At 40.1% G+C, this 26,178-nt stretch overlaps 1 protein-coding gene across 2 annotated transcripts in view; it reads right to left on the bottom strand.

Annotated features, from left to right (window-relative positions):
- LOC119742024 (glycogen phosphorylase, brain form-like) overlaps positions 1–21,826 on the bottom strand; it is a 42,470-nt gene extending 20,644 nt beyond the window's left edge. For both annotated transcript variants that reach the window (XM_038218033.1, XM_038218032.1), the window contains exons 1-7: positions 21,391–21,826; positions 19,470–19,596; positions 12,208–12,309; positions 9,331–9,409; positions 7,293–7,396; positions 4,217–4,348; positions 1,257–1,368 (exon numbers count right to left, since the gene is read on the bottom strand). In XM_038218033.1, the coding sequence (XP_038073961.1) occupies positions 1,257–1,368; positions 4,217–4,348; positions 7,293–7,396; positions 9,331–9,409; positions 12,208–12,309; positions 19,470–19,596; positions 21,391–21,509 (775 nt within the window). In that variant the 5' untranslated portion in view covers positions 21,510–21,826. The remainder of the gene's footprint in view (positions 1–1,256; positions 1,369–4,216; positions 4,349–7,292; positions 7,397–9,330; positions 9,410–12,207; positions 12,310–19,469; positions 19,597–21,390) is intronic.
- Positions 21,827–26,178: the final 4,352 nt, after the last annotated feature.

The raw sequence follows: 26,178 nt of genomic DNA on the forward strand, positions 1-26,178 counted from the left end.
GTAATACAGTCCATCATACATGTAGGCAGTGTTGTAGTCAAGCACATTTCCATGAATACGAGCATTAGTCGAATACTTTGCCACGAGTAGTAGGAGCAAATTTCAATGTGTTACATGTTTTTAAGGTTTTTTTGCTGTCAAACTAGGCAATTCAGGCAAATTAGGAATCAATGCCTAAACAGTAGAAAATTGGTTTGTTTCCTGTATTTAGCTCTTAATTTTATTTTATGACTTGCGGGAGAACATTTGCAAGAGTTCGAGTACAAGGACATTTTTGTTTGTACATTGTCATAAGTATGAGTACGAGTATGAGTACGAGTTTGAGTACAGGCCTTTTTTTTTCTTGCGAGTACGAGTACGAGTATGAATACGTGTACATGTACTACAACACTGCACGTAGGTACTCTTGAATAGCTTTATCGGTTGAATTGTAATTTACTTGTAATTTATTGAGATGACTTGCAAATCTCACAATTTGTTGGAGCATACACATAAGTATAAATGTACCTCTGTGCACAGTAATCAATTAAGTAACCTAATCAATGCAAGCTGACCTCCAAAATCTGCAAGATTTTATGGCAAATACAGTACATCCGGGCACCATGTATAGCATCTACAACGTGCGTAACGTCCTATAATTAATTTTGCGTTTATTTTGTGTCCTGACGAGGCTAATCCAGTCAAGGACAATATTAAAGTTCTGTGAAAGAAAAGAAAGTCTTACACTTTACGACATACATGTATTGAAAATACTGCTAATGGATGAGTAAAATAAAATACAAAGTTGGCCTCAATTTCTGTTTAATCGATGACACAAAATTACAATTGGGTAAATTCTAACATGGGAGTTTGTGACTAGACTAGTCATTGCTTGGTACCAAGACATTCACATGAAAGGTGAATATGAACCGGAAAGACTAGCATCGTTCTATGAGCTACATGTACGAGTACCCACTCAACAGTAAGACAGGGAGAGTTAGAGGAGACCACTCGGAGAGACTTCGGATGCATTCTTGACGACACCTGATGATCACACACAGACCATTGTGCACATACAGAAACAAATTAGTCATGCATTTTTCACAGCGTGTCCCATCCATGGGGCTTTGAAAAGTGGTAAAAAAATCCCTCTCTTGTTTGTACACGTCATGTTATTTATAACAATATACAGAGAACTTTCAGAAACCTGCAAACCTCTTTTTAGTGGGGATCCCAGTAATTCAATGTACTGTGGGAAGCAAAATTTATTAACTTACAGAAGGTGAGATCGAAGCTGTTGGGTGACTTGGCAGACCAGAGTCGCATGGTGTTGACGGTGTTGTTACGGTAACCAGGGACTGGCGAGTCATATGGCATGGCAAACACAACCTGCATGGGCGACATGGTGACAACATTGTAATTTTCAGAAACTAAAGACACCAGTGTTTCCCCTGCCCATTCTTTTGTGAGGTGGCCCGCCTCGGGACTTTTTGAGGCCGCCTCGGCCTTTTTTGGCCAATGTTGCCGCCTCACGGGTACGAAAAAGGAATAAAAAAATATTATAATCAAACCTGTGCATTTTATGTGTGTGTCTTTGTATTTCACCTTCGAATTCTCCGGACTAATGTTAGTGTTCTTTGAGATCGTCATTCGTACCGTAAACCATGGAGAAATTTCTCCATGCGTAAACGAAGTCGATGTACCTGCAATTCTCTAGCTAGTATGGAGCCTTTTCAACGTCCGTGTACGTGTGTATATTACTGGTCGAGTCTGGGTGCATGTCGACTCGAGATTTTCGACTGAGTGACGAAGTGACAATGATCCCATTTATGGATACACTGCGCAATCCTAAAATGAACGCATATCCTCCGTGCTTAACAAGGCAGATAGTCCCAGAATGCTGCGCACGTTCCGGCTGATTCGCAGTGAGCTCCTCATGTGCAATTGGGCAAGTGATGCGACGATCGTTGGTTGCACAGCACGCGTGCGTACATTATGTATGACCTGGTACCCTGCTCAGCCTGCCAAGCGATCGGTGAATGCAATTTGTTCGTTTTATTTCTCCATGGTTTTCCGAAGGCTACAAAACGGTACCAAGTAATGGTTTTCCAATCAAAAATCCTCAAAATACATGCATAAGAAGTCCACGAAAGGGGGTTTATTCGGAAGCTTGGACTTTCAGGAGAACACGAAAGTTGTTTTTTTTGTCAAAAAAAATAATGCCGGCCCGTTCCGGCAGCCGATGTTATCGGCATGCCGCAACGCGTGATTACGCGTACACGTGCATGTTCCGTGTTGCCGCGTTGTGTGTACCGTGAATGGAGCTGTATTTTACCCGTGTGTTACGGCGGGCTGTGTGGTCGCATTGCGGTGTGGGCCCAGAGTCAGATATGTCTGTCCGTACAATCGTGCCGCGCGGTGTTAGTGTTACGGGGGGAAAAATCATAACTTTTCTGTAACGAGTGATAAAAAGCCTGATTAAACATTTTGATGGATTCGAAAATTTAGAGGTGTTAAAATAATAATAATATTTTGACACTAAAAATTTCAGCATGTTTTCAATTTCATTGAATTTTTTTTATTTTAACTATTATTTCTCCAGAATGCAAGCTCAAATGAAACTAATTTAAACGTTAGTGATTTTGTCGTGTGATTCTCTTTCCAATTATACCAAATTTTCCAGGGTTGTAAAAAAAATCCAAAAAGTGCTCAACTCCCTGGTGGTAGGCCTACATTTTCACAAATAAATAGGGGCCTATGTAGGATTTTTTGAAAAAAACTTCAATAATTTATATCAATATTTTATTCACATATACTGCCCAAAAAAGTAAGAAGAAAGTGACCTTAAATGCCTCACATTGCACCACAGAGCGTCTAGAACGCAAAATTTTTCGGGGCCCTTAAGCGGGCCCCGAACCCCACGCCGCAAAGGCTTCGCGCTTCGCGCTCGCGGGGTCTGTTTTCGACCAAATTTATTTTACCACCTCACACCTTCCACCAACCCAGAGGAAACACTGAAAGACACTACCTGCAAATAGGACCAACTGACCTACGACCTTAGTGAGTCAATCTGAACGTCAGGTACACTGACTTGTTGATGTTTAAAAGGCTGACAGCCAATTTAACGAAACAGAGCGTAACTTATGGCATGCGTAAGATATACACAACAAATGCGTTGCACAGCTGCGTAATCAACAAACGACCGCTTTCATGAATCTTTGTGCAGCTTTCCATCAGATAAGGCCAAAAAAAAAAAAATTCTGTTCCGATTACATGGCATTCGAAAAAAGGGTAGGTAGGTAGGTAGGAAATTTTTTTGGGGGGGGGGCAAATTGTTTTTTGTGTAAGGTCATATGGAGGCGTCCGTGTGTAGTCAAGGGTAAAAGGTAGAAATTGATGGTTTTGGGTGTGTTTTTCTCATTTTTCCCATAAACAAAATTCGGGTAGGGGCTGTCAGAATAGGGTAGGTAGGGAAACCGGAAGCAGAACTATTATTTTTTTTGGCCTAATTAAATCTTGCATGAGGATAAAAACAACATTTACAACGGCTGTTTGGGTGCATGTGTGATTTCTGTTTGGTTACGCAAAGTTCAGTCGTTGAATCATCTCTGCCCACCATTTTAAAAACAATTGTGTCCAACTTTCTGCGGAACTACGCAGCAACTCTAAAAACTCTGTCATGGGCAAAATTGCAATTCATCTACTTCAAACACAAAACGTTGAGTTTCTTGCATCAATCTTAATATGTTGAACAATGACAGGCTCCAAGATGACAAAATTACTCAATAAAATACTTCATTTTACACTTAAAATTGAACCACTTCACTGCAAACTTGTACTTAACATGAGTTTTGGTACCAACATACATTGTCTTCAAAATAGAAACAAGAAATGGTTTAGGCCATCAGCCTGGGGGTTTGGTCAGCATCAAATCAGGGCATAAATGATTATAGTGCGTATGCGCAAGGTATACCGCCTCTAAAGTGGTAACAAGCATTTCGATGGCCATTTTGAAAAAAAGGGTGATAACACCCAAAAAGCTGCCACCGCTGCAATGCTATCACATATTTTCCAACTCTGGATGTGTATACCTTGCCAAAAATCTGTATGACGATTATTCCCCTCATTTGATGTCAGTGGCCAGAATTTTGTACCGAGGCCGATCGATGGCCTAGTTGCAGAGAACTGTGAAATCTAGCCCTAGCTCAAACCTTAGCTTGTGAATGAAAAAACTCACATTGGTGTCAACCCATTTGACTTTGCCATCCTTGTGCTCCGTGTGACCGTAGAAGTTGATAGGGATCATGTACTCAGGCCGGGCCTTCTCCCAGGGGTTGCCGTAACGCAGCCAGTCATCAGGCAGCTCAATCTGGGAAGGGGGATAAAGGAGGCATCCAAGGCCAAATGAGCAGTACTACTCAGGAGTCTTTGCAAGCCACTTAGGGCTCAAAAATTATACGAGCATCCAAGCCATAGACCTTTATCATGCTGCCACCATTTCAGTCATGTTCCCTGTATCCAATAACAGTACTGCAAAAAGGAACCAGACTATTTCCTTCCAGCCTCACTTTGGTTACGTTGATTTGAATAGGAAAAAAATCAAGATGACCGCAACATGGTAATGGTCTATTGCATCTAGGTAAGGTCCTTTATTTGTTAAAACCTCATCACAAAAGGGAGCACTGTTGAAGATGCTGATTTTAAATTACTGGTGGGATTAAAATCCGGATTTAAAAAAAAAATCAGTTTCAATTCAACTAATCGGTGTGAATTTTGGTAACCGGATATTCCAAACCAACCTTAAAAAATAACAGCGTTGCTGTTGAAACCCCTCAGCCAGAGTCAAGTTATCATCCGGAAACCATTAACCTTTAACTCACGTGGTGACCTTGACCTTTGGCCTTTGACCCCAGAACCAGTCCCAACATGCCTGTACCAATGGGAAACCCCCTACCGAAGTTAGACACCAACATTTCATTTCTAACTGAAGTTATCATTCGGAACCATTTACATTGAACTCACCACGGTGACCTTGACCTTTGACCTTTTGACCCCAAAACCAATCCCAACTTGCCTGTACCCAAGGGCAAACCCCTACCTCAGTCAGACACCAAAATCTCATTTCTAACTCAAGTTATCATCCGGAAACCATTTACCTTTAACTCACCATGCTGACCTTGACCTTTGACCTTTTGACCCCCAAACCAATCCCAACTTGCCTTCTCCCAAGGGGAACCCTCTTCCAAAGTTAGACACCAAAATTGCATTTCTAACTCAAGTTATCATCCGGAAACCATTTACCTTTAACTCACAATGGTGACCTTGACCTTTGACCTTTTGACCCAAAAACCAATCCCAACTTGCCTACTCCCAAGGGCAACCCTCTACCAAAGTTAGACACCAAAATCTCATTTCTAACTCAAGTTATCATCCGGAAACCATTTACATTTAACTCACCACGGTGACCTTGACCTTTGCCCTTTTGACCCCAAACCCAATCCCAACTTGCCTACTCCCAAGGGCAACCCCCTACCAAAGTTAGACACCAAAATCTCATTTCTAACTCAAGTTATCATCCGGAAACCATTTACATTTAACTCACCACGGTGACCTTGACCTTTGACCTTTTGACCTCAAAACCAATCCCAACTTGCCTACTCCCAAGGGCAACCCCCTACCAAAGTTAGACACCAAAATCTCATTTCTAACTCAAGTTATCATCCGGAAACCATTTACATTTAACTCACCACGGTGACCTTGACCTTTGACCTTTTGACCTCAAAACCAATCCCAACTTGCCTACTCCCAAGGGCAACCCCCTACCAAAGTTAGACACCAAAATCTCATTTCTAACTCAAGTTATCATCCGGAAACCATTTACATTTAACTCACCACGGTGACCTTGACCTTTGACCTTTTGACCCCAAAACCAATCCCAACTTGCCTACTCCCAAGGGCAACCCCCTACCAAAGTTAGACACCAAAATCTCATTTCTAACTCAAGTTATCATCCGGAAACCATTTACATTTAACTCACCACGGTGACCTTGACCTTTGACCTTTTGACCCCAAAACCAATCCCAACTTGCCTACTCCCAAGGGCAACCCCCTACCAAAGTTAGACACTAAAATCTCATTTCTAACTCAAGTTATCATCCGGAAACCATTTACATTTAACTCACCATGGTGACCTTGACCTTTGACCTTTTGACCTCAAAACCAATCCCAACTTGCCTACTCCCAAGGGCAACCCCCTACCGAAGTTACAACCCCAAACAACATTTCTAACTCAAGTTATCATCCGGAAACTAAGCTGCCCGGACGGACGGACGGACGGACAGACATACATCCGGACGGACGGACGCCCTAGGCGATGACAATACCCCTCGAGCCTCTCGGCTGAGGGGTAAAAATGGACCCTTCCATGTTTTGTCACACAACCTAAAGAAAACAACTAGAACATCCCCCACTTTGCTCTATGATCTCTGATTTTAACTGCACTCAATTGCAAGTGATCTTCTTGGCTCGTGAATAGCCTGCCCATTCAGCGAGTTCCCACCTTTTTTTTTCTTTAACATTAGGGCTCCGTCTGAATCCTGCTAAACTATAGACCTTTATCATGCTGCCACCATTTCAGTCATGTTCCCTGTATCCAACAACAGTACTGAATGATAATTTTTTTTTTTTTTGCAAAAAGGAACAGACTAATTTTCCTTCCAGCCTCGCTTTGGTTAATTATGTTGATTTGAATGGGAAAAAATCAAGATGGCCGCAACATGGTAATGGTCTTTACCCATGCGGCACTTCACTCGTCACTTTTTGATGGCGCGACTGTGAGCTGAATGGGAGAATCCAGTGAAATCAGATAACCATCACTCAGTTTGAAATAAATTTAAAAAAATTAGGATAACCAAATTTTGAAATGTCCAAATTCCCCCGCCACTATTTTAAATGCATCCATTCAAGTCAAAATTCCCAATGCATTTTCATAATAACCCTGTTCATGTTTCAATTCTATTTTGATTCCTTAGCAGATAGCAAGTTTGTTAGAAACCTTCACGACCCCTCTAAAATCAACCAAAGTCTAGGAACCCAATGACATTTTTCTTTAACTTTTAACTTTCCAGGGACCATCAAGCATGTAAAGGATCAATGGCTGATGGATTAACCCTAGTTGTTTCAAAAACTCAGCGAACCCAAAAAATAGAGGGGTCCTAAAAGTAACTTTCACCCTCAACAGTGTCAGATTTTGGAAGATTCAGGTTCCTAGCAAAAAGAAAGGCCCAGAGAGCTTCGAGTTAGTGATCAATTACCTGTTTGCCATCTTTGAGCTTTTGACTGAAGATGCCATAATCATAGCGGATACCGTAGCCGTAGGCAGCCAGGCCCAGGGTTGCCATGGAGTCCAGAAAACAAGCTGCCAATAGAATGACAGGGTTAAAGGTCAATTGAGAAACCCAAATGACCAACAAGCTGTAGCTAGGTATTGGTTTTTTATCAAAAGAGGCACGATTACAACTTTTCGAAATGGCTGACACAAGTCTATATACATGTTTTTGTCGCACCTACATGTATAGTAAATACAATGCACTTGGGACCATATTTAAATGTTGGAGCCAGTCACTAGCACAGTGCCTGAAGCAATTTGTATACAGACAGATATTTTCCAATACGGATGCTTTCCAACCACTCATTGTTGCATCACAACCACTCTGCATATTTTATCTTAAGCATCTCAACTTGAGAAGAAGAAAAAAGGGGGGAAAAATGGGCTCCATTTTATTGGGCTGAAGACAACACAAATGGGACAACTTTTTTTTGCAAAAAACTGGCTGTCATGTAATAGCCCGAATGGCAAATCAGCAAAACAAGGCTGCAAATGAAACTTGGCCGAAATGTGGATCACGACTGCGTATGCTCACACTAGACTGACATTCCTTAATTAAAGAAAACAGACGTTAATGTAATTCCCTACACGTACATGTATGTACATGTACATGTAGGTACTTTAATGCCTCGAAATCAGCACCGACTGCCCTGCGGCCCAAGGCAGTTTTTAGAAGCCATGTGCATGCCTGTTTAACTGCCTGTAAATTAATGGCACAGTCAACATGCATGTATGTCTGTAGGCAGTATCTGACTCTAGCTCAGATATCTGGAAATATCGCCATAGCAATAAAAATCTCAGATGAATTGATATTTATGTGATATATTACATGTATGTTTGGAGCCAGGAGACTCGTAAGAAGTCGTCCCAAGAAGAGGTTTCTTTGCCAACTGATAATTTACGTTTCAATTCACCAGACAATTCAATCAAATAAATCTTGCAGTCCATGTAATAGCAGCAATCAGACCACGATGATTATGTGAGACGTTCATCACAAAAGGTCAAGACTTTACTCTTTAAAGGCATGTACATGTAGGATCATTTGCATGAAAGGGACCAAATTAAAGGCTTCTAATTAACCAGTTCTCGTCGGATGACGTGTATACACACGCAAAGGTTTTGGGGTATTCAGAACGGATGATGGATAAGCACGCAACGAGTGAGGTCGGAAACATCAGGGTGTGCTACCCGCAGACGACGTCTGGCATTGAGGCCTGAACCCGTCTGGTATCGTGGTTTGTGAAAAACAATGCCGCGCCAGGGTCCGGTCACTGTCAAAATAATCCCGGCACAAACTGGTTAAGAGCAGATATCACTCCACTGAGCTGTAACCTTCAATGTTTTGTGTCCATAGCTTGTTCATGTAAATGAACAAGTATGTTAAATCCTGCGACTAAGGAGGATGTGCAATTTGTACAGCACAGTATTTCTGGACTGTTAGCAGATAAACAGCAGGATATACGCTGTAAGCACTCAGGGGCAGAACTCGGTGGTTTGCACAGCTATGTAATAATAATAATAACAATAATAATAATTGTGCTTATATAGCACTTTCCATCGTATCAACGATCTCAAAGCGCTTTACAATTATTACCCCATTCATCAGGCCATGGGAAAACGTGGCAGCCAATATCAGCGCTCAATCGGTCCTCGACCCTCACAGGTACCCATTCATACTCCTGGGTGGAGAGAGGCAATTGTAGTTAAGTGTCTTGCCCAAGGGCACAAACACCATGTTCCTGGCCGGGTTCGAACCCACGCACCTTCGTACATGAGTCAAACACCGTAACCACTGGACCATGGTGTTCTACAATTGGTCCCTGACAGGAATTAAATTGGGGGAGAAATTTATATAAAACGGCTACAAGTACCACCTGACTGCTGCTCATTTTTAGTTGTAAATCTTTGAGGTACAGTGAACAGAAATTATGCTAACACAAAAGATGCCTCTACCAAGCACTCACCTGCAAGGCGACCTAGGCCACCATTACCCAATCCAGCATCCAGTTCAATCTCTTCAAGCTCCTCAATGTTCAAACCAAGCTGCAAACAAAGACACAAGCAAACATTGAAATATTTTACAGGCATATGGGATCATTCAGTTTCATGCATGTTATTCATTTCCAATAAAAAACACCACTCAAAAATTCAACAAAGAATGTTCAAAACCCAACCTGTTGAGGTTTCAGCTCTGTGGATTTTACACTTTTTGAGAAAACAGTGTAAAACCATGACCACTTTTGGATCATGAAACATGATTTTGAACTCTTTTATTTCTAAACATCAGTCAATCAACTGATCTTTGGAAATCACGTCTTGATTTCGTCTAAATAACAAAAAAGCCAAACGGAATTATTTCACCGAGTATTTAGTACCAGTCCGATCTTTAATCCAAGTAAGAATTTCCATGATAATAATTGGGTAAGTTAATTTTGAGATAAATGCAAATGATCATATTATATGTTTTAATAAGATACTTGTATCCTACAATACAGCTAATTGTAAAACAAATTGCTGCAGTGATTTTACGACAACTAGGTTACAATGACACAGTTTTAAACTCATCTCCAGTCAATTTCCTTTTTTTGTGCAGTAAATTTTCTGCGACTTTACATATAAGAAGTGGGTTAAGTACTGTGTGCAAGAAAAGCAAAATTCCAACGTGCGTACATGTGAATGGAAAATTTACAATGCATAAACTTTATTTAGAACATACACGTACATTTTACATGTACTTCATTTAATTTCATATACTTTTTTGCCAGATGGATATCTGGACATCTTTATTCTGTACCCTTGAGGTGTTGTTTGTTTGTTTGTTTTTTTATCCGTTTTTTTTTTATTCAAATGTATACATGCATGTAGCGCATGACATTCATATTAACAACACGGATACCTGTATCGTTTCGGTTTGCGGTAACACCATGTGGCAATAACTACTGCTTAGAAGATATTTAGTTCTGAAAAGAACTAGTCCTGCTTATTATCAACTTTCGCTAAGTAGTTTTTGTTCTGATAAGAACAGTTCTTTTAGAACTTATAGCAGGACTGTTCTTATCAGAACAAAAACTACTTAGCGAAAGTTGATAATAAGCAGGACAAGTTCTTTTCAGAACTAAATATCTTTTTAGCAGTAGTTACTACCACATGGTGTTATCGCAAACCGAAATGATGCCGATACTCCACCATGCAAAGCCTCAAATCTTATAACACGGATACCGTACTTGAACTTTTTTTTTTCAATTTATCAAGGACACAAATTTTCAAATGCTGACTAATGCCTCGTGGTGTACTAACCTAATTTAAGCTTGTATGGTTATTAACCCACCCATACCACCCTGACTGTTGCATTGTATGTTTTTTATGGATTCACCCAGGAATTGATACAATGTTATACAATGTAGTACAAAGGCTTATGGGATAAAGGTTTGAGGTTTGGTATCAGTGTGTTGCTGATGCATTTCTGTGGTACCATGGCTACTGCTGTTGCTATAGTTTCCTCGTCCCTGTGTTCAGTCTTGCTAATAGCACTGTCAAAACAAATTAAACAACTTGGCCTTTCCCAGCAGCTACATGTACATGTAGTGCATCGTGTTAAGTCTGTAAACCATTGTGATTTAAAACAAACCCAACCCTTAATTTTTTTAGGTACAGTCCATCATTTGTAATTTGTGCATTGTGTTCGTTTGAAGCGACAAAAGTGCTCAAAATCTACAGAAGGGCTGCTGAACAACTAACCTGATGAAGTTTCAGCTCCGTGAATGATGTACATTCCAAGAAAACATTATTCTAGGATCTTGATTTCAAATCATGTTTTGAATTGGGCTTGAATTCAGCGTCCGAGACACGTTCTCACTGAGCAAATTGCAGCTACGCGATGTTGCGCACTAAAACAACGAATTATAGCAACCGCGCGCTTGTGCGTTGTATCAACGCTTGTGCGCGTGTCGCCGAAATTTAAACGAACTTATAACAGAAATTTCCAACAATGCGTCTAGACGCATCACTGGAAAGGCCTTCTTTCATTGTTTTCTTGACAGCTTGCCAAAAAGAGTAATTTCACAGGGAGTTTAGTCCCATTATTATCTTTAAAACAAGTGTGATTTTCAACGATAATTACTTCAGTTACTTTTTGGATAGCTGCAAATGATGGACTGTAGCTTTAAAGGGAATATACAACATTTGCAAACATCGAAAAATAAAACAACCAAGTTTTTACAAAATCCTTACTAGGATGTTGGTAAATGTCAGTCTAAAGCATCTTTTAAAATTATGGCACCTGGTGTGAAGTCATTTTCAAGAAAATGGTATTTTTGTATACATTTCCAGCAGTGGTCGGCCGACCACCGTTGGAAAAACCTAACTATTTTTCAACTACTGCGCTAAATTTACCTTTTTTCAGTCCAAATTTGTTTGCTATTGGTTACATGTTCATGAACGGGTGCAGGCCAGCTAGACTGGTTCCCTTACTTTACAATATTCTGGCATCTATAAATTGATCCATTTTATCTTTAGTGGAGTCAGGGAACCAGACTACTTGAACATTTTTGTTTTTCTTGGTTTTTCCAACACAAAATTTCAAACATGTCAGTGTAACAATATTTGATGTATTATACTAACCCCTCAAATAGTTCGTTTCTGAAAATTACAGCAAAAACCAATGATGTACATTCCCTTTAATACTTAGTTCATTATCTATCAAATCTGTGTACTGAGTCTTCTGGAAAATAGTGGTTAAAATGTATGTCCTCCAGTACACAGTGTATACAAAAAAGTGTCAAAAGAAACATGCATAATGTTGCTAGCTGTAATCTTCCCCCCCCCCCCCCCCCCGGACTTACCTGGTACAAGGCTTCATCACATTGACTCTGGATTCCAAGATTCACCATGGTGTTTGTCAGTGTACGACCAATGTAATACTCTAGAGACAGGTAGTACACACGCTACAGTAAAACAAGAAAAAAATATGCACTTTAAATTACAGATAATAATTGGCTCTGGGTAAATTATACATTTGTTCTTTCCCTGAGAAAATTTTAAAAAGTCCAAGAAAGAAACACATTGCAAAAGTTTGGTTATCACCCTCAAATTTTTCACTGATTTGGCCAAAATGGGCGTGGTAGCCAAGTTTCAAAAGACCATCTTTATAGCCTGTGGGCCAAATTTGTTGATCTTGATTTCTTTGGAAAGGTAACACCATTTACCAAATTCAAATTGACCATTATTTTTATGTCGGAGCAATTTGAAGTGCTGCTACCTTTTGACCTTTACTTGAACTTGAATTGACCTTGTGGATCGCATGACCTTGAGATGAACTCGGATGAAAATTATACCCCAAACATGTTTTCCACAAAATATCCAAAGTACCACATAACATTTTCAGTTTGCTTTGTTTGCTTACCACTCATTTGAACTAATTTCAAGGGAGTGGGGTTTAACCATGGAGCTATATTAAATTACTAGAGAGCAGACTCATGTACAAAGTGATGCCTGCTGGGCGCATCTATGTTATTGCACAAACCTATGGGAAACTCGAAATTCTGTACGTCTTTTGTACGTCTATTTGCGTCTCTGCGTTTGTATTCCATACCAGTGGGGCCCCCGGTGCGTCATTGAAGCTGATACGCCAAAACCGAAACGCAAGATCAGCAAATGAAAGTTTCATTTTGCTCTACATGTACACAAACAGAGCAATGCGTGCTCGTATCCGCTGCAGATGCTTTTTGCTGTGACGTTTTTTTCACCATCATTAGACGCTTAATTAATTTGCGTTTGTTCTACTTGCGCGTTGCATTTAGAGTACACTTTCAAAATTCATTCCATCTAATTACATTATGTTCTACAAACATGCATATGAATTCAAAACGTCTGCACCCAGGACGGCTTCAAAGCGTTTCCGTGTGCAAGAATGGGGAGTTAGCGCTCTAGTAATTCAATATAGCTCTGTGGGTTAAACCCATTGGATGATTTGACTCAGAATGACCCTTTGTCCTTATTGCTATATCATCCAATTATCACATTTCACAGAATGGGTTGTGGAGTAGAAACATGCTACCATGCATCAGTGATTGTACTTTGATCCTGTATATTAACGTTTGGCAAACAAACCAAAGAGGCACGCTTTTGGATTGTAAAATCTCCCATAAAAATATATTTGATGTGCTTCAATTGAGCAACAAATTCCACAAATACAAAACTTTTTAAGCACCGGAACCAGTGTGAATTTTATGAACAGACAATGAAAATAAAGGCTTTATTTAATAGGGCCTAATTTCCAAGGTGTAGAGAAATGCAGGCACAAATACTGCAAGCACTTGTACCGGTACCTGTATTAAAATGTGCCTACTTGTTTTCAAATGCACATGTGTATCGGAACATGTATGGACGAGGAAGAGAGTGAATAATGTACATGAACAAGTTTCTGAATACCAGAAGGTCCAGTGGAAGAACCGTAATCTGCAATTCACATTAATTAAAGGTTAAATGTGTTCACCTGTTCCTGAACGGAACAAAATATATTACACATGTACATTTGAAAGGGTAATTATAACCCCAACAAATTCAATAACTTGTTGGAGCACACACAGACACATGTCCTGGCTTATAAAAATTACATGTACCGGTAGTTTCTCTCATGTCTTGGGGGACTTTTTGCATCTTTACTTCATGGGGTTGATGGAAGACAAATTTGTAATGACGCTTGCACATTATCTAGCTCACAGGAATTAAACTTGATCAATTTAAGTCTTTGCGGTTGAGCACTCTGGACAATAAGATCTGGGTCATGATGATACAGCAGCACTAGTAATATAGAGTAATCAATTCCCGCTCTGTGCCAAAGAACGTAATGTATTTCAGGCAGACAGCTCGATGGGAAAGTATGTGACATGAACTTCACAGAGACGAAGATGCAATGTAAATTATGTGTAATGATACTTTTTGATAGAACATTGTACACAGTCTATGGCTAACTGAACATCACATAGGTGAACATTTGGGGGTTTTTTTTTAAGGGTTTGTTAACTATTTCAAAATAAGATCTTATTTTCAAGGTACATTTTTACATGTAAAATCCAATACAGACAATAATTCCAGTGAATTTCTAGTGTTGATGATGACTATGAAAAAAAAATTACTACACTGAGACCTCAACAATGAAACATATATCTTTTAAAAAAATGTCAATGATGATGCTTGTTTATTTGAAAATGATTTATCATATAATATAATGTTAATCAGTATTTTGAAAAGTAAGGCCAAAGAACATAAAAGTTCTGCTTGCGGTTTTTTGACAGCCCCTACCCTAATTTTTTTTTTGGGGGGGGGAAACAAGGAAAAAAACAGAAAATCATCAATTAGTACCTTTTACCATTGATGACTACATGCAGACACCTCCATATGATCATACACAAGAAAAATCCCCCCCCCCCAAAAAAAAAGAAAATTGCCTACCGACCTACCCTATTTTGAAACAGACCTTTTTGTTTGCCTAGGCCTAATGCTTAAAAGTAACCACAATCATCATAATCCCAAATTCATTCATGAACTTGTTCAAAATCAGCCTTGAGAATGCAACACTAGGAATCAATGTTACTGTGAGAAATTTGAAGCACTGGTTTGGCCGGGCATGTTCAATCTGGGATTAAGGTTCATTTTTGCAACGTTCATTTTTTGCCCTGTGCATGGTGCAGGTACGTGTAGGCTAGAGTGTAACATGTTTTTCATCTGGCCAGGTATTCATTACAAATATCAAATGGTTAGGCTAATGGCAATACACCAGCCATGGTCTGATATACATGTAGAGGTCAACTCATAGCCTATACTGCTCAGCATTTCAAGCCAATGAGACAAGTATCCGTGGCATGCGCACTGTAGCCTATGTTATGTGCGCAGTGTTTGGCAGTATGACGTGAGACATACCGGTAGTCAGCCTTTCATTTTTAGTCTGCCCGTGTACATAAATGTATTTGAAATTCAAAGTACATGTAAGGTCAACTGGGCTATATGTTTAATAAATGGATCATGTGGAGGTGTCTGCATGTAGTCAAGGGTAAAAGGTAGTTTTTCCTCATTTTTCCCAAAAAGAATTAGGGTAGGGGCTGTCAAAATAGAGTAGATAGGGTAACCGGAAGCAGAACTATTATTTGTTTTGGCCTAAAACATGTACACCAGCTGGCTTAAATTAAGTCAATTCAGAACTTTCTGTGCTGACTGCTGAGTATGTTCATAATATACCGTACATGTATTTATGCATGCAGAAAGTCTTTGGCTGAAGTGTTCACAGCCTAGTAAAAACCTTTTGAACAGACTTTACAATACTAAAATAGACAGACATTGTAAGTACGTATCACTTGGTCTGAGGAATTTTATCATTCAATCACTGATAAAATACATGACATTTGACACCTAGCGATCCTCACTGTGGAAAAGCAACCCATTTGAATGAATTTACCCTGGTATGTGTCACCTGGCTTATAAATGCCTGCACGATACAACAGGGTTTTATACATGTTTATTACACTGTACAGGTCATGTATGCCCTTTTTGGCTGTTAGCTATTCATGACCTTACCCAACCTCGTCCCCAGTGCTTACTTTATTTCCAACTGCGTTTCCAATAGTAAGCCCTGGATAGCAAACTTTCTTCCTGTATCCTGACTCGATACCATAATGGATTTATATCCTGTACTTGGTGTTGTTATTTCCAACACGCATTACGTGTTTTCACGTTTTGGTAATTATTACGTCCACACCTTCTTAAAAATAATCATTTCTTTTCCAATTTGTTCATATTAATATGAAATGTGATACTGCACATTGTCTGGATAAGATTGTTACATTTTAATTTTGAAAAAAAAATTGTGTTTTCGTAACTCACGCCATGCTCACGCCACAACGAATTGATGCTGTTTTTACCCCAGACACCACATACATGTACAACTTTAGACAAACGCTAATGTAACTCACATGCAGGCACCATAATGAGCCTCTTTAAACATACATGTGCAAAAATTTAGCACATGCAAATGATCCAATACCAGGGTGAGAAAGCAGAAAGTGGTGGGCGCGTACTGCTCGACACCCTGGGGGCGAGGTTGGACATTACCATATTGGACATTACCATACTTCTCTAGTGTGCAGTATATGTACATTGTAACATTATTACGTTAAAGGTCCTTGAAATTAATTTTACACTGGAGCATTTTTGTAGCAAATATCCATTCCTCTGAAATGTATAAAAACTATGAGACATCCCTTTTTGGTAAATTTGTTTTGCAAATTGCACTTTTTTTTAAACATTTAAAATGTTTCATGCTTTTCCTGCCAACTTAGGGCACTGTTACTGTGATGTCACTTTAGGACCCACTCTTCAAGATTAGTTTTTTTTCCCAAAATTCTGCTTTTTGAAAACATTTGTGCATAAAGTGTTCTCACTGTCTTTCTGTCATACACTAAAACAAAAATTAACCACAGAAAGCAGAAAAAGAACCACAGCAAATCCCTAAAATTCCGGAGACTTTTAATTCTGAAGCAGATGTGAAACTGAAGTTCCTACCTTGAATGACATCACAGTTTAGCTCATGAATATGGAAATTTGCTTTGGCATAAAACCAAAAAGGCACAAGAGCCCTCAAAATGGCAATATGAACTGTGTCTTTAATTTAACATTTCTCCCACATATTTGCACGGATTTACATGTAACTTTAACATTTTGTACACGTTTGCTCAATGAGAATCTTAAAACAAAAAGGTGTTTCAATTGGAATACAAGGGTCTATTCAATAAATTCTCTTTAGAAACAAAATCATGGCATGGGCCCAAATTAATCCTTAGTTAGCGAATCTCACACATAAGTCAATACAGTTTCCGTGAAGGAAAAAAAAACAGACAAACACACTAACTTTTTCACTTCCTCGAAACACTGATCAACAATGTATTGCCCTACTGGTACATGCGATTCCAGCCCCACGCCCCTCTCCGCGCGCCCCCGCCCCCACTCCAAAAGAAAGGAATAGCTGGTCAACCATGAGAGGATTGTTTGATGGCCCGCGTGTACATTTCTCAAGAACTGAGAAGACTTACCGCCTGACCTGTAAACAGTTCATTGGGTTTCAATTACATTGGGTTCAGCTTTATCATGTTCATTGCAATGTTGGCCGGGGCCCAATTTCACGCCGCTGCTAATTAAAAAGCACACAATTTTCTGTTTTAAGGAACCTCTGTCTATTTGACAGTAAGCAGTAAGCACAACAGAGTGCACGCTAACTTTAGAGGCACAGTTTGAAATCCCCATGAGTGGCCAAGCATTTGTGTCTGTGCACAACTTTCTTGCTGCAACACCACGGTTCTTCTAAGCATTAACCATGAAATCGGACCCTATGCAATACAAGGTCTTGGTTTTCAAGACTCCTTTGTGCACTACAGATGCATCATTACTAAGCCACTGCCAGCTCAATGCAGCAGATATGTATCCAGTTGACCCACAATTACGGCCAATAGTCTAATCAATTCTCCCACAGTATCAAGCCTATGTACACATTCAAAGGATTACTCCTTCACTTTGAAGGCTTACTGATATTGGAAACGTAAAATCATTCAAAATTGTACCTGTAGGTGTTACATACACCCCAACTACAGCAGTGGTCCCAACTATAGTTGGGACATAGTTGGGACCATCCCAATATTCGAACCATCCCAACTATACTTTGGACAGTCCAAACTATATCTGGGAGGATGCTACTAACTATAAATGTAATTGGGGGCATAACATTCTTGTATCTACCCTTTATGTTCAGCAACGATCTTTGCTGTGTTTTTTAATTCAGTCACAATGAAAGTGCAAGAGGTCTACTCATGCGTACCGGTAGCCCTATTGCCCCTCAAAGATGGCTGCAATGCAAACACTCTATACACTTTTTCTTTTTTTTTGCAAGTTGTGAGGCCCATAGAACTGTAAGTTGTACAACAGGTTTTGTGGGGACAAAAACCCATTCTTTGGGGACACTCAAAAGTCCCCAACAAATTTCATACCAATAAAAATTGTCTGTACATTTCATACACATCTATAGGCTACGCCCATGTACAGTATTAAATGCTATCATAAAATCCTTGGATTAATACACGGGTCTTTCTTTTCTTTGGTTTTGAGATTTTCAGGGCTATTTCCTGATGCATGACATGATGACCATTCCTACCGGGCTCCAAATAATGGGAAGTTGACAAAGGAAGTGAATAAGCACCTGCACAAAATAAATACTTACCATGTCAAGTCATTTCCGTGATTCTTTGGACTTTGTTTTCAGGCACATTGGATACTTTGATTTAAAGTGATCTGGCCCAGTCCGAAAATTTGGGACTCTGAATACTGTGTATGAGGGTCCCAAAACTTAAGGTATTGAAAACGTGCAATACACGAAAATAGACTGGCACCTGAAACAACCAGTCCAACTACCCTTCAATACTGTATCAATCAATCAACTGTGCCAAAAAAATCTGGAATGTCTGGTACTAGTCTCTATTTCTACACATTTCTCCATAGTCAGCCACCAGACAAATGACAAGGAATGAAGAGGTCAGTCTTTTCAATTAGTTGGACAATGGTTGGACATGTACAAGTCTACTCTTTAGCCTCATTTTGAAATCACTTAACTTCCCTCTTGGTTCTTGGTTCTTGGTTGGTTCTTCTCCTAAATACTCCACGTGGGAGTTTATACAGGAGGCCAGAAACACCGAGGCAAACCCCTTCTCTTAGCGATAAGTGTTTACTGGGCTCTTTTACGTGCATTTATACAACACACGGGACCTGAATGTACGGCTTAACGTCCCATCCGAAGGACGAAGCAATAATGGTTAAGTGCCTTGCTTAAGAGCACAAGTGTCCGCCCTCTCACGTGCAAAATATTGAAGAAAAGTCTCCTTTAAAATTTGAATTTAGTCTTCAAACTTGGGTGGTGAAATACTGAGGACCTTTTCTTTGCCCGATGAAATTTTGTTGCTGGCTAAAGAGTGAGTAAAGTTGGCCTGATTTTGTTGAGCATGTTTTTCAGCGTGTGCCAGTCTGGATCTGGCCATACGGAGGAAAATCTCCATTTGTTTTTGTTTACCTTGGGATCCTTCTCATAGTAGTACTGTTGAGTTCGGATCCAACGCCCCACTAGGTGATCTCGCACTGCGTGTGCCAGGGCAATGTAGTAGTCACGCTGAGTTGCAACATTGCGATCTTTCACCAAGCTGTTGACAAGAAATATATTGATACAAAATTGGGTTTCATTCTCAATTAAATCATGTATTCATGTCAAAGCTTTATGTACTTCTGAAGAGGAATATAACATACAAGATGCCAGGATGAAAACAGTGATCACTAATGCACTACATGTAGCACATTGAGTTGTGCCTTGCAAATTTATAAATATCTTTAGTCCTATACTGAAGTCAGAATGTTAAAACTAATGCGCCTATCAATTGTTTCTTGCTTGAAACACAACTTTTACCGCTAGGCCGCGCACGATCTCTTTGCAATGACGTATTTGAAGTATCCATTGAAATAAACTAAATATTCATGAGAAATTAAATATTCATAATGACGTATTGCACTATCATTGGCCGGCTCATGCATTGTCATGGTTGTCAATGTCATGCGTATAACGTACCGGTACTGCTGTCTTCCAGACACTTCAATCAATTTGACCGGCTGCCTCCAACTTAATTCTGCACGACGTGTGCATCCAAAATGTGCTCTAACAACACATTTTTTCCTGAAATTTTTTCGCATTGCCTAGGCTTCCTGGATTCATCTTGGGTGAAATCACAATGTGAGGTGAAAATTGATGTGTTTGGCGGCAGGTATGTGGTGATCCAGTATGGAATTCTTTCCGAAAAATACTTTGAAAGCACTCGACTCTCCATAGGGGGCCTATTCAACCAAAGTCCAAAGAAAGAAAGGCGATTGTGAAGTGTAGGGCCCCTGTTTTGTTTAGATTAAATTAGAGTCAAAAATGTTTTTATTGCTCAAAAAACACCTTTACAATTAAAAGCAGACTTTTCTCAATTCTAATGACACCCGTTTTACAATTTTGAACAGATTCTTGGGGTAGAAATCACGATTTTCCTGCGCGGTTTGTGCCTTGCGAGTACATCGCGCGGTGATCGCCATCTTTATTTTCGGGCTGCCTTTTGTCGCCGCGCTGTCATCGTCATTTTACCCCCAAATTTCCCTCAAAAATCAAAACCCTGCCCTCTATCTATGTCATACCTGTATATTGGGAATGTCGCCAACTAGTTTGGTAGCTCTAATAATTTTAAAGTGGATTTTGTTCCCTTATATACTTTATAGTACTTAGCCTATAGTTAACTTATAGGAACCGGGCCCTACACTACACGACAACCGCAAGAGGTGGCGTCTGGACTAGCCCGACTGCATCTGGCTGTACAGTACTATCCCAAGCTCTGTAGTACGTACTAGTACAGAGCTTGCGATAATAGTGACTACTGTATGGCCAGATGCAGTCGGGCTACGTCTAGGACATGCTGGATACGCCTACATCAATTCTTTCTACCTCTGCAGAGTCTACCTCCATGGATTCATGGAAATTGCAACTTTAGGCAAGATTACCATATGCGAAGTTCGCTAATTTTCCTCTGTATTGACTAACAAGCCCCCAGATAGCAATTTCATGTCATCAAAGTCAATTTGAGCAGTGAGGAAATACAAGCATTTTCTTGGAAAACACTTAGAATTTTTCAGTCCACTCTCATAGGGTTTGTACACAGAGTGTTGAGTGAACTTCTTATGGAAATCTTTCCCAACTTTATGCAACTATTGCAAGCAGTATTTTTTTGCCTCAGAGTTTGTATTCATACCCTTCTTTTGCCCCCCCCCCCCTGCACCAGCTGCGGATTGCTGCGGCAGTGAAGCTTGTGTGCAGGATCGATCATGCATGATCATGATGAATTTATGTACAAAAACATGTATGTTGGTCGAGCCATCCTTTTTTAAAGCTCAATGGACAAAATGGTCGAGCTCACCTAAAATGAAGATGTCGATTAAACGAGGTCTTGAAGTTGGCAACATCTTCCACTTCAGCTATCCCTCGCACGCTGATCTGCTTCAGTCTTTCCACGTCGGTCGTTGGTTTTGCTGCCATGGCGATTTAAGAAGGAATTGGGTGCAAATTCTGCCGAAGAACTGATCACTTCGGTCCGCCTTCTTCACACAGCGCGGCGTACGTGCAGGGTTGCGAGCTTACCCGGCGACTGGAACCTACATATTTTTCTACACCCTTGTTATGTCACCAATGAATCACACATGCCTACAGCACCGATAAACTGGACGAAATGGTTGCGCAAAATATTGTTCGTATCTACATCTACATGAAATCATTATTTTGACGTTATTTTTCCATTAAATAATAAAGGCACAATATTTCTTTTAGAATCAAAATGTCAGCGTCTGTACCCTTATGGACTATACAATGACTATACAATGGTGCAGATAAATAAAATTGCCCCGTGAGCGCCTAGACTTATTTCAAGTCGGTAAATGTACAGCAGGGTCCCTAAGTGTCGTTTGGGCGTACATTTTATTAATTTTCAACAGAAATTTTGGAAAACTAATTGCTTAGACATAAATAACCAACAGTCTTTGTATCTGCCGTGCTGATTAATATCTGAAAAATGTATGAATTCGTAATAAAGTCTACCAGCGCGCTCTGCGGCTATGAACTTTGAACTCAAGCCCACGCATTATTAATTTAATTCCCACGATGCATTCGGACCAGATCAACGATGCATAATGTGATCGACGGGGTTTGGAAGGATGGGCAGCTAAGGGGGGGCGTGGTTCGATCTGTCAGCGGGCAAGTCTCCGAGAAATTGTGCGCATCTTGTTCCGAGTGACCATCACCCCTCCCCCATCCACTGCCGGACCCAGAAGGAGATTTCTGTAGAGTCCAACATTAGAAGGGGCGGGGACCTAGCTATAGCGTTCACGCCAGGGCGCTCAATGATTTTGTTTCTTTATTTGTAATATTTAGCGGACCGAGGAGGAAAAGAAAAATGTATACAGCATCGATGTTTAGAGAATACTGTTTTGCTTCTCTTGTCCGGCAGGCCCTAACCCCCTTCTTCCAGCCCGCCCACTTCGAGCCACCATGGAGCTTTTTATAGCTCCATGGAGCCACCATGATTATCCCCACGCCAGTGCAAATATCACTCGTTATCCACGGGAGCCCACTCTCCTGTCTACTAACATCTGTGAATCAAAGCAGCCATAATGGTTGCGAAGGCGAAGTGTAGCCAGTTGTCAAGCAAAGCCTAATTCCATTTTAGACGATGCATGGAGGAATAAGATTCCTCCATGGACGATGTAACATGGCAGTGAAATTCGTAAACCCCAAAACATGGCCTTTTGAACATTGTGTTTCTCAGAAAATAAGCTCAGAATGATTGAAATGTTAAATTATAACGGAAGACGACATTCTAAACTTCATGTCAGTGAAAAAAATCGCCGTCGTCGATGCCGAAACGTCAATACTGGTTACTGGTAAAACTGACCTTCAAATCTGGAAGAAATCGTTCGAAAACTTCCCCAAGTCTATGTAGGGCCTATTTATACCAATTTCTAAGAATCTACTCAACTTGTTATTTCACGATAGTTGAACACTAAATGTTGCATGGAAATACGGTCTTCCAAACGGGAGAAATTAATTTTCAAAGATTTCGCCCGCCTGCAGTGTGAACATGTCTGTATACATGTAGTTTCAGTCAAAATAAAGTGTTACGTATTAACGTGACCTTTAGAAATCGCCCTTCACAACCACATGGCTGAAAACATGCAGATTTATGCGATCTCGCGTCCAGCGGCGGAGTCGACTTTACTAAATCGTGACATCATTCATTCCCAAATCAGGACTAAATGTTTGATTGGTCAATTCGAATGCAGTGTTTTGTAATACAACATACAACAGCCGGGCGAGTATCGCATAACATAATTCAGAGCGCGTGACCAAAGCCTTTGTTGCTGTGTCTAGGTTAGGGTTTTTAGTTGTCTTGCATAATTAATCAGCGGAAAGCTAATTTTCTCCAAAAAAAATTCCCCCAAATAATGATCATAAAATTACTTCCACGGTATAACTTCCATAGTAGCATTTTACGCGACCCCGCACGCCAGTCAAACCGGAGTGGTCTTTAGAAACTGTGATGTCAGTTCGATTAGTAATGTGGACCAAGCTGTGATTTGGTCAATTTGGACGCCATGTTTTGCAATGCAACAACGGGTAACCGAAGACCCAATAAGACGCCCGCTGAATGGTCAGATCTCGAGGTCAAGAAGCAAGATTTGCATTAAGTATCTCTGAATCTGCTTGCATATCATTATACTCTTGCTGCGCAGGAAGATATTCCATAGATTACTGGCTAATTGGATGGGCCAGTTTTGGGAGTACATCTTATGGGGTTTATTTCGGGGGGGGGGGGGGGTCGGTTTGAAATGTTAAAAAAGAAGGAGCGAGTTAGACCTTATTTGACACTATAGGGCGCTCCTTTTCCTTTGTTTTTGTTATCTGCAGTTTGATTAGTATTTCCCAAATCCTATAGATGGAAAGGCAGGAATAAAGTATCGGTATAGAAGTCGTCTGAACTTCTCCTCTGGTTTAATTACTAAACGAAAGTCACTTGTTGGGTGAGGGGGGGGGGTGGTTCCGCTTCCCCTCCCCCTCACCTCCCCCTTATTGGTTTATACCGCACCCCTGGCCAACAACATTCTGTGAGAAAGCGCATGCGGATGTGCAAAATAGAATATGATAAAGCATAAAATTATGACAGATTTTTTTTTTTAAACACTTTTAAATGTTTTGCGAACCTTAACCTTCCCTATGCTTATTTTTTTTATCCCAGGATTCCCAGGGATAATATAAATTATTGTTCATCAGTCAACACACATCTATTGACAAATACAATAATGACTAAGATGAAAATTGTTGTAGTGATATGACAAGCCGCGGTTACAAATAAGATTACTCTTGATAGAACAATGTTCCCAGTTTGAACTCAATTATGCAAAAATCCACAACATACAAATATAATAGTACCCCTTGATATCATTTTAAAAATAATAAGTGTCATTTGTTTGTTATTTTATAAATGAACCGAGAAATTTAAAAAATAAGATTAAGGGAATATAATTTGGTATCCGGTAATATCAAACATTATCTACTGCTTTTAATGTGTTGATTTTTTATTCGGCCTTTCGTTTTTTATTCAGGCCCTGTCACACGTTAATCAATTAAAGTTCAGAAAAAGGCTGTGATTTTCATCAGGTCTCGTTTAGAGCAAACAAAATTATTCGCATTGTGAACGACGGTCTCCCGGGGAGAGCATGCCACAGTGCCCTCATGCGGCTGAACAGTATAGGCCTACTTATTTCTATACATGTATACCGTACGTACGTACGTGTGAGGTTCACCAGCAATATTCGGCGAAGTTCCGTCAGCAAAATGTTTCTTCTGCAGATAATACGCATGCGTGAAACATATCACGTGAGAGAAACCTGATGGTTGCAGACCAGTAAATAAACTTCCATAGACCCCAATGGTAAATGCTCCCACTTCAGAAATTCGGGAAAATGATACTCATAACTCTCCAAGGTGTTCGAGACACACATCAAATTAAAGCTTATTTCATCATCTTTCATTTTCTTTTCAATTTTCGGGGGGTCAACTAATGACTTTTAGGAGAAATTTCCATCCGGAGATGATCACCCCTGAAAATAGTCCTGAAGCCCATCACTATTTTGAGAAACGATACTACACTACATTGCAAAATAGAGCGCTTTAAGGGCCACAATTTCATCCAAATTGAACGGAACTATACAAGCTCACAGTCCTGTGCACGGCTTCCACCCATATTTTTTACAAACCCTCAAGTTAATGGCCCACAGCATGCTCAAATACTGAAGATTTTGAGGACATGCAAATCGTGATTCGGGCCGGCGTAGGCAATTTCAGACCGATTTACTGGTCTGCAACCTGATGGGCATGTGGTGTACTATGTATACGCCATATTGGAATGAAAGCGAGGTTGAACTCTTCCGGGTGCATGCACGCCTGTAAGTAGGCCTAAACCCACCATCCGCCGAGCTCATAAGAGTTATACCCTCAAAATATGCCAAATTAGACAGTTTCAAGAGCCATTGGGGAATTGAAGAGAATGATTTAGCAATGCACCTATCTGGCCCGGACTTGGGGCTTCCAGTCTGAGCATTTTGGATCATGCAATTGGGCTCGAAAGTGGCTTTATTTTGCCATGTTGTGGACTAGGGATCGTTTTTTAAGATGGCTACTTTTTCCAATTTTGAGAATGCCTCGAAAAGTCAATGGTCAACCCACCAAAATTTGAAAAGAAAAATGAAAGATGACATGTTGATCATCATTTTTCTGTGCAGCTTAAATACCTGTGAGACTTTTGAGTACTTCAAAAAGAATGGGCATTTAGCACTTGCGTCTATGAGAATTTGAATACAGGGGTGCATCCTTCCGCGTCGATTAATAAGCTCCAGAAGTATGGTCCCCATGACACCTAATCAATTCAAGATGAAATAAAATGCGTTTAGAGATATCTATAAATGATTTCAAGGTATCTCTACCAACATATTGAGATATCTTGAGTAGAGAAATAGTGATTTCTCTAAATTTTTAAGAGATATCTCGAAATGTTTTCAGATAGCTTGAAATCGATTTCGAGATCTTGACTCAGTTTTCGCGATATCTTGAATTCGATTTCGATATCTTGGAGTGTTCCATAACATGATAAGCTTTT

The sequence above is a fragment of the Patiria miniata genome, unplaced genomic scaffold (assembly GCF_015706575.1).
Source record: "Patiria miniata isolate m_02_andy unplaced genomic scaffold, ASM1570657v1 HiC_scaffold_5, whole genome shotgun sequence".
NCBI classification, from domain to species: domain Eukaryota; kingdom Metazoa; phylum Echinodermata; class Asteroidea; order Valvatida; family Asterinidae; genus Patiria; species Patiria miniata.